Source organism: Tasmannia lanceolata, unplaced genomic scaffold (genome assembly GCF_043159265.1).
Source record: "Tasmannia lanceolata isolate RefF3 unplaced genomic scaffold, GAP_Taslan_0.1 ptg000003l, whole genome shotgun sequence".
Lineage (NCBI taxonomy): Eukaryota > Viridiplantae > Streptophyta > Magnoliopsida > Canellales > Winteraceae > Tasmannia > Tasmannia lanceolata.
Window position 1 is genome coordinate 57,277,083 of NW_027518680.1, and position 10,155 is coordinate 57,287,237.

The 10,155-nt window shown below is 38.7% G+C and overlaps 1 protein-coding gene across 1 annotated transcript; it reads left to right on the plus strand.

Annotated features, from left to right (window-relative positions):
* Positions 1-957: 957 nt before the first annotated feature.
* LOC143869966 (17.1 kDa class II heat shock protein-like) lies at positions 958-1,431 on the plus strand. The gene has a single exon (XM_077376505.1). It carries the CDS (start codon positions 958-960, stop codon positions 1,429-1,431), a length of 474 nt encoding a protein of 157 aa, XP_077232620.1.
* The last annotated feature ends 8,724 nt before the right edge of the window (positions 1,432-10,155 follow it).

Here is a 10,155-nt window from a genome sequence, read left to right on the forward strand (position 1 = left end):
GATTTTCTTTAATGTTGCTGATTCGACGAGCTTGCCGGATGGGTGGAGTCGTCATGTGAAGTGTAGCATAGCTGTGATTGATCAACTCCACAACAAATCCACTACAAAATATAGTACCTCTCTCTGTTTCTCTCTGTGTTTTTTTCCTTAACCAGTGATAATTTGAGACAATGACTCTGTTTTTTTATACTGGCATCCCTCACTCATGCTAACAGAAACAATTTAGGGAGATGATATTTTCACTCCCCCTGCACTACGTGCACGCTCCCCTTATAACGTGATTTGACGTACAAAGTGGGCAACTTTAACGCTTTTTAATGTCAAATCACTTTATAAGTGGAGCGTGCACGTAATGCAGGGGCGTGAAAATACCATCTCCATGTTGTCTAATCTAATTAGTTAAATGTGGTCCTTGGCACAAATAGTAAACAAAAATCATTACATTACCTTCAGATATTCCATTCAATCTGGATTGGGCTGTTGGGTTGGTGGAGTTTTTATATGGTGTAGGCTCTTATTGTCCCGTATATTTTCAAAAAGTACAGTACGAACCACACAATAGGATGATCCAAACCGTCTATGTGATGGGCAATAACATAAATAGGCTGTGCCGAATAAATTATTTCTATAGGATGATCCGGCCCAACCCTCCGATCTGTAACCCTCCGATCTAGAGGAACTGCATATTATGGAAACCTTATAGATCGGAGGGCTAGGATTATACTATGGAAATGATTTTTGGGGCACAACCGGTTTGCGTTGTGGACGGTTCGAATCATCCTATGATGTGGTCCGTACAATACTTTTTGAAAAATATGGGACTATAAGGGCTTACACCATATAAAATCTCGGGTTGTTGAATCAATTGTTTTGACTATTTTGAAGGGTCAATTATTGGCTGTAATAATTCCAACCTCTTTCTATTTTTATACAGACACTGAACACAAATTCAATTCTATGTCGACGAGTTTTGGTTACGCAACATTCATGCCTATCACTCAACTTCACGACCCAGCTAAAGGATATTTTTTGAATGATACGTGTATAATCGAAGTTGAAGTTACTGTCCTTGCTGTTGTTCCAAAGAACCAAGGGGTGTCCTTCATGTCTATCCGTGCGGACGTGAAGGAGTACCCAAACTCTTATGCCTTCTTGATTGAAATGCCAGGTTTAAAACTTGATGATTTTAAAGTCCAGTTGGTAGACAACAACAAGGCATTGCTTGTCAATGGCGAACTAAAGAGGGAGAAAGAGGAAGGAGTCAAGTACGCGACATCCGAGAGGAGGTTCGGCAACTTCTCTCGGAAATTCTTGCTCCCATATGATATGAATAAAGATGTGATATCATCCATTTACAAGGATGGGGTGCTCACTGTGACCGGAGATAAAACCAATAATCCCACGACCACCCTTGAGGTCAAGCTTGCTTGAAATGCTGTTTCTTTTTCCGACTCTATTTTCGCTAGAACAGCTTCATACTCCCTTATATTCGTGTAATGGTCTATCTTGTCTATTTTTATGCTGACTCTTTCTTATGAAATGAAAATTGGCAAAGGAACACTTGTAAAATGGATTCATTGCTGAAATTAAAGAACCCCATTTTGGTTTATAAAATGTCGCTTATAATAACACTAGTATTTGGGGTCCATGCTATGCATGGGTGTAAAATGTTGGCCTTCACCCAAGGTTTAAAATTTAGGTTTCGGTAACTGTTTCAGACCCCACAAAAAACCGAAATTTCGGTCCGAAATTTGGTTCCTAATTCCGGACCCAAATTTCAAAATTTTGGACCGAAATTCTGAAATTTTCGGTTTCGGTCCCCACCGGTATCCGAAATTTCGGATTTCAGTCGAAATTTTAAACCATGGCTTCACCCCATCAGAACATGAGGTGCAAATAATATTGAATAAAGCACTTCATTATCATTTTGCTAATTAGATACGATAGAAAACATGACTTATAAACTGAACGTGTTTTAATTTGGAAAATACGACTTTTATAAAAAAAAAATTAGGATTAAGTAGGAGACATGGGCAAAGAGATTGATGGAAGAGGCTTAAAGGAATTAACTTGATGATAGATGGAGTCATATGCCTTGAAGACAAAAGCAAGAGTACAAATTAAACAATTTAACAGATGCACCCTTCTGTTGGTAGAAAACACCTCTAGGCTAAAAACTCTTCCATCAGAGGATCGACTATTAACCATTAACCCTTGAAAATAAATAATATAAGGGTTAAGGGAAATGATAATTGCACCCCTTCGTGCAATCTAAAAAAAGACAACATGGCCCACTTGAGTGGATGATCATAACTGTTCATTTGGGGGTCCGTCGACCGTCGTTGATAGTTTGTAACCCAAAATGGAGCCCGTTGGATGATCCTAAACCCATCAATTTGATCTGTTAAAAAACATGTTTTATCTTTCAATATCTAGAAAGCGTGAGAGGTAGATTTTGTAGTGCAAAAAGATTTTCAAAAACAGTTTTCCTTGAGAAATACTGCAATTAACTATAAGGGTCTGTTCAGTTGCGCGAAGAAAACGGAAAGGAAAAGGAAATGACGTGGCAGAAGGAAATGGGAAGGAAAAGAAACTGCAAAGAAAGCAGTAGGAGTGGACATTCAGTTGCCAGGAAACAAAAAAGAAACAACAGGAATGTGCATTCAGTGGAATGTGCTTTCAGTTGCCAGGAAACGGAAAAGAAACACCACAGAATATGTTCTTTACCACATACAAAGGAGAGCAAAAATAAATGAAATCATGAAGAAGAACAAATGAGACCAATAAGCCCCATATAATGAATCCTAACCCTCAGTTCTGAAGAAGAACATGAAGATATCCCTAACCCTCGTATCGGATTTTCAGCAAAAACCCAAAACAAGAACCTAAAAACATGAATAACCCAAAAGAAGAACTCCAATGCAATACTCCTAACCCTCGAATTTTCAACAAAAATAAAAAACAAGAACACAAAAACCCGAAAACATGAAAGCATGAAAAATAAAAACCCCAATAACCAAATCAAGTATGTTTGATTTTTTGGGTATTGTTTGTCGTTTTTTTTCTAGGGAATTGCTAAAAAAACCACACACTATTAATATAGCAGATTTTGCTTCAGCAGATTTTGCTTCAGCAAATTTTGCTAAAAAACCTCGCACTACAAACCCTAAAATTCAGACGTTAAAATTTTGCTTCAGAAGATTTTGCTTCAGAGAAAATCTGGATCTTTGTCAAAGCACACATCCTCTACAATAGAAATCCGAAAAAAAAAAAAAAAAGAGGGGAAGAGTACAAAGGGAAGAGGAGAGATACCTGTAGGGGAAGGAGGATAAGCGGCGGGAGCGGAGTCGTCGAGAATGGCAGCCATGAGAGAGCGAGAGGAGTGCAGATGCTTGGGGCGAAGAATATTGGGCTAGGGCTTCTGTTTTGTTGAAGACAAAAAAAAAAAAGACGTGAATCCTTTCCACGTGCTTTCCCTATCTCGAATCCGAGTCCAACGAATGGATTTTGAGTCGGAGAAAGTGGGTTGCCACGGCGGATAAGTGGGATTCCACGTAAGTCTCGTGCTTTCCGCTCGCTTTCCCTATCCCGCCAACAAAACGTCCATTTTAGTGCTTTTCACGGAAAATAAGCCCATTTTCTTTTCCATTTCCGTCACCTTTTGCGCAACTGAACAGACCCTAAGAGAAAATAGTGGTGGCAATACTAACTTAGGGAGCAAAATGAAATTAGTAGTGGCACATAAGTTCCGCAATTAACTTGCAAGATAAATCATTATTTGCAAAGCGACTTAAAATTATCGAAACTATATTTAGAGGAAGTCTAAACTGAAGGGAGCCCTTGCAAAAAAGAGGTGAAAGGGCTCCCCCATTGGCTGCACATGTTTCAGCCGTTATTAATGCATGATGGTGATGTGCAGCCAATAGGAGAGCCCTTGCAAAAAAGAGGTGAAAGGGCTCCCCTGTGGTGTGGTTTTGAAGGGGAAAAGTTATTAATCCATTAAGAATGTTTCTTGGAAAAAGAGCGAAGCTACACTACAAGAAAAAGGTGTATTACCTGCGGTCATGACCGCCGTTAATAAGTGGGAGATCTGCCGGTGATACATTCACCGGCGGTCATAAAACTGCAGCTAATGTCACCATCCCTAAAGGTATTACCGGCGGTAGAGAGACTGAATGTTAGAGGGTTCTACAGATCAGAAGGTTAGGATCAAATTTTGGGCACAACCTATGTATGTTGTGGCCCATCTAATGGACGGTTTGGAACATCCTATGGTGCAATCATCAAAATACAGTAGTACTGATAACATTTTCCATTTTTTATCTTTAAGTATTATTTTATGGGTATTTTAGTAAAAACATCATGCATTTTTTTAACACAATTCCTATTTTCAATATTTTGCCATTCCTTTCTCTCAAATCTCTTCTCTTCCTTCTCTTAACCATTAGTTTTATTGATTACAAGCATTATTTTACTTATTTATAAGTTTAGATTAGTCGTATAGATAAATGACTAAATCTGGATCTTCGGCATAAGTCTCGGGTTTGCTCCCTGGAGACGTGTGATCGAATCCCACCCGGGCTTACCCGATGCGCATGGTTTACAGGCTATTGCGCGCATCCGTAGGGAATAGTCCTACTACTTCCGAAGGGGGTGGGGACACCCTACGTCACCAAAAAAAAGATAAATGACTTAATTATCTGAAAAAAATGAGAGAGAGAGAGAGAGAGAGAGAGAGAGAGAGAGAGAGAGAGCAAAATGAAATATTTTCAAAATGATTACTTTTTCTCCCTTCCCTGTAATATATAGAAAGATGATAAGAAAATAATGCAATATCCAGTGAGAAGTTTCCACAAATAGGAGTCTTTAGTCTTGTCCTAGAATTGCACACACCTTATTAGTGCCTAGCAAATGAACGGTGCAGATCATCAAAAGGGCGGGCCCACATGAATGGATGGTCTAAACCGTTAGTATTTTGGGCCCACCAAAAATGAGCATTGTTGTTGGATGATCCTAAATCCTCCTTTGATTTAAGGAGATTTGTGGCCCCCATTTTTTGACATCTCATGAAAACTCAGGAAACATGGGATTTGGATTTGGGATCATTGGACGGCCCTCATTTTTGGGGCACAAACATATTTACAATGGGGCCCAGAAAATGAATGGTTTAGATTATTCATTCATGTGGGGCCCATCTATCCTTTCTCAGGCTGCACGCGCGGTCACCATATAAACTTTTGTATTCAAAACTCGTTATCTTCTAGTAGAATATATATCGTTGAGTCTAAAAAAGTAGGGCCCATCTTCTAGAAGAGAAGCAACATTTGAATCATGTTAGAATGGGCCCCACATGATATGAAGAAAAAAGGTAAGTGATATATTCAGCTCCTTTTCTTCCAACGCCCACCCACTCTATGAATATATCTGACCCCACTCTTTAGACTACAAGGTGTCCGGTGGAAGAAAAGGGGACGAATATATCATTTCCAATGAATTTTGAAATCTCTGAAGAACCAAGCCCCGAGTACAAAAGAGCCAAGTAACCTGAGTTCCCTGTCACAGAACCTTTGCCCAAAATCTCGAAGCTCAGGAAGAGCCCAGATCCCTAGTAGGGCCCTTCATTTAAGTTGCCTCGGTTCCCTCCTTCATTTTTCTGAAAATAAAAAAAGAAATCAAAATACTCCTGAGCTTTTGGTATTGGCACTCCTCTGTCTGCACACCTAAGCTCCAATGTTTACCTCCAACCTTTCCTTAATGTTTTTGCTAACTCGCCTTTTCTGTGAGAGTGTAAAGGAGCTATCAAAAGGTTGTCACCATTCCTAAGAGCGTATCCGCAAAATTTGAAGCGAAAATGATGAAAATATTTAGAAAAGACTAGCTGAGTTTGTGCCAATATCAATTCCCAGATAAAAGAGAAGGCGGGGTGAATTTGGGAAGACAAGGGTGTGTTCATATCAATGGCCTTCTGAAATCCAAGGAGTGACTTGGTTTGGCAACCTAGAGGGGGGTGAATTGGATGTTTATAAAACTTTTGTCTTTTAGAAACTGTTTCTAAAATTTCACCCAAGACTTATCACTTGTTTAATTAAGTTTAAAATATTTGAACTTTAAACAATATTACAAATTAATATTAGTTCAAAAACCCTTGTTGATTAGCAAACTTAATTAGGTGATTTATAGCCTAGTTAGCAAGGTACAAATATTCAATCAAAACCAAAATGCTAACTACTCACTCAATTCCAAATATGTAAAAATGTAAGCACAAATAAATAAGAGAGTGAGAGGGAGAGAGATAGAGAAATACCAACACAAGTGACACAGATTTATAGTGGTTCGGCAAACGGCCTACTCCACTCTACTCAAGGTCGTACTTGAGGATTTTCACTATTGAGACCTCCACAACGCCCGGCTCCGAGGCGTTTACACTTCAAGGGAATTAAATGAGGATGCCCTTCCACCTTTACAATGACTCTCCTTCTCCGCCGAGTTCTAAGCGCTTCACCCAAGGGAATTAAAAACAACGGATGCCCTTGCCACCGATCGAATAAAGAAGAAGAAGTATTAGCCTCTTACTAGGCTTGATTACAAGTTGTAGCTCCAAGGATGCTCTCAAAGATAAACAAGTTTAAACCTAACCAATCTCAAGTGGATTTTTCCAAAGTCAAGGCACAATGAAGGATTAGTGAGAGATTAACCCAAAAATGATTCACAAATGAATTTCTAGGGTGTGTTAGAGTTGGACAATGTTCCTCTTGTGTTTTAGACCCATTAGATGGGTATATATGGTGTCCTAACTCAATATGACAATTTCAGGGGCAAAACAGTTATTTTTGGGTCAAACAGTCAACTAGCCGTTGGACCACAACGGCTATATTTTTTGAACAAAAACAGTTCTCGGAGTTCCGAGCAAAGTCTCAGAGTTCCGAGAATTCAAACAGAACTTTTAATTTTAGAACCTGGATCATTTCTCGGAGCTCCAAGAATGTTCTCGGAGTTCCGAGACTGGATTTTCAGCAAACAGTGTCTCATTTGAAAAATTCATATCTCCTTCGTTTCGCATCGGATTTCGATGTTCTTATACTCTACGGATATGAGAAAAATGAGAGCTATCTGTTAAAAATATTTTCAGAAATATTTGAAAATATTTTAAACAATTTTTGATGAAAATATTTGAAAATGTTTTAAACAAGTTTTGATAGGATTTAGTTGCCGGTCCAGGTTGTTGCTTCGGAACTCTGTTTTGTTCATTCTTGTGCTTAATGTCATATGGGTCCCAACATGTTGGTACACTACCATGGCCATTCACTTATCCATTTAAGTCCTTAAAGGGTGTGTTAGTCTCTTTGAAAAACATATTTTTAGGGATTTTAAGATGTGCCTTGATAAGAGAAAACACAAGAGAGAAAGGTGATACATACTACCATTCTAAGTACTCTCTAGTTCTCTTGAGCCAATCTTCATTTGATCTTCAATGGTGTACTTTGCTTGCTTTGGGATCTTCAAGGTTGAGTTTCTTTGCTTGACACCTTCAAAGGATGATGCCACCATTTGGTTCAAGATCCTTTGCAAGTTGTTGATCCACAAACTTTGGCCTTCATTGATCTTCCTTTGTTTGCTCAATGCTTTGAGATGGTTGTGTGGAACTTCTCCTTGGTTGATCCTCCAAGGTATGGTTTGTCCAAATATGCTCTAGCTCCTTTGTCCTTTGTTTGGTTCATCTTCAAGCATAGGCCATCAATGGTGTGTGCTAGCATGGATTGACATGTGAATTCCCTGTGTATAGCACAACACTCAAGGCAAACAATTAGTCCATAAAAGACTAATCAATTTGTGTTTGTTAATCATCAAAACAAGGTGATTGAATAAACCCTTGTGCTAACACCTTCTCATTTTAAAAAACTCAAACCAGGAGGTGTAGTTATCAAAGTTGTCTGAAGATAAAATGAGGAAAAGACGAATCAACTGGTGCAATTATCAAGACATAATTGGGCTAATATATTTCAGAAAATAATCTCTCTTTCTTACTTGGACTACCCATGTTTGTAAAAATCAAGAGTGAATATATTAAAGTAGGTTGTCCGGGGAATAAAAGAGCTTGAATACATCATTTTTCATATAAAAGGAGGGTGAATTATCGAAACATGAGTGTGCCTATACTAACTCCATGTGTATTAAACCAAGAGGGACAAGATGAATCAAATGGGTGTAATTATCAAAGCTTGAGGGTGCTGAAATCAGCACACCCTCTCACCCATTAAGGCAAATCGATTAGGGCTTCATGAAGGGGAGGGGGTCTTCATTTTTTATTTTTGCAACAGAGGGGAAGAAGAAGGAGAGCACATCGAATCGCCTCTTTGTTTCCACCTTCGGCGAGCTCTGCCCTTGCCACCTCCACCATCATTTCTTTGGCCACCTTCACCACCATCAGCCTCCCTTCCATAGCAGCCCCTACTCCCACCATCAACCACCATTTTCAACCCATTTCTTCATTACCAGTTCTTTCTCATAACCCAATCATCTCCCACATCTTCCGCATTCAATTGACCTCCATTAAAGCCCCTCTTACAACCACCAGCTCTCACTCCGTCCATCAGCATCAATTTTGCAGAAAAGGGTTTTTGGGCATTTGGTGTCACGCCCCCGAACCGAAGGCACGACAGTCGCCGCGTGCCTGCAAAATAAAACCTGACAGGCACGCAAGGCTTTCTTACAAAACATCAATATAACATCAAAGATACATTCACAATTTACTTAGGTAGTATTCAGAACAACTAAAACTTCTAAAACCTTATGTACAGACAATCACCAAAATTCTTATTTACAAACTTCAAAACCCCTTATATTACATCAGTTTATCTATAACAACATACTCACATCCCCAAAATGTCAAAAAGATCACATATATCCTAGTCCAAAAAATCCCGCAAGTACAGGGTGGATCCCTCACCACAATCAGTCTCAGTGTTTGAAAAAAAATTTATTAACCACATATCAGCTTGAAAGTCGGTAAGTAACATTACACAACTAAAACATGGTCTGTGCGGTTTTGTAAACTAAGAACAAATACAATTGTCAAATCATAAACTACAATTTACTGGGTATATATCAAAATACTGATCATGCTATCGAAATAGGCATAATATGAACATATGCTCAATTTTGATCATACTATCGGAATAGGCATAATATGAACATATGCCCATGTAATAGGCATGGTTGTCAACAAACACTGCATTCTCGCAGTCTGATATCTGATACAAGTCGACATGGTCAATTATTTTACCTCCATTGACATAAGAGGGCCAACGAATTTTTATCCCATTGGCGGGCCTACAAACACGTACCATCCATCATGAGCCAAACCACGAGTGGTATTCACAAATACCGACATCGTGCAATTACAGATATACCCAGCAATGCATGAAAACAATTTACAATTACTGATAGAAACAATTTATCACATCATGCTAAAACAATGCAAATTTTTATAGTCTTAATATGAAATGCACATACAGAACACGCTAAAGGTGCATCACATCAGTTACCTGCCACGGCCTTTCCCTTCTCTTTCTGTGACCCGTCACGCTCAACTACACCCCACACAAAACAAAAACATAAAATTTACAATTTCAGGTTTCACTTAAGTTATCTAAATACGCAAATGAATCCCCCTTAATATCCCATCTTAGAAATTCATCCATTGATCATCAATATGCCCAAAGACCCATTAACTTTTAGGTATTTGAGTGAAGAAGATAAACAAATCAAAAAAATATATCAAATAATGCTTACCTGAGGAAAATAGCGGTTTTCCGTATAAGTGATGTGTGGAGGAAATATGCAGCTAGATTATAGCTAAGGAAGGGGTTTTGAAAATATTCGATGCTCAAATCAGGGAGAAAAAGGGATGCAGACATGTTTCTCATAACCCACATAAGAGCATAACAAACATAGCTCGTTCTCTGCTTCTTATCTCTGTTGGATAGCAACTTTGTGATTTTGACCAACTTTATGACCTCTTTACTATTAAAAACCACTCTCTATCAGGAAAAAAATATTAAAAACAACTCCAGACTTATCTTTAACTTTCTACAGCCTTCTCTCATGTGCTGGTGCATGCGAGAGACAGGTGTAGGGCTGGGTATTACATTTGGG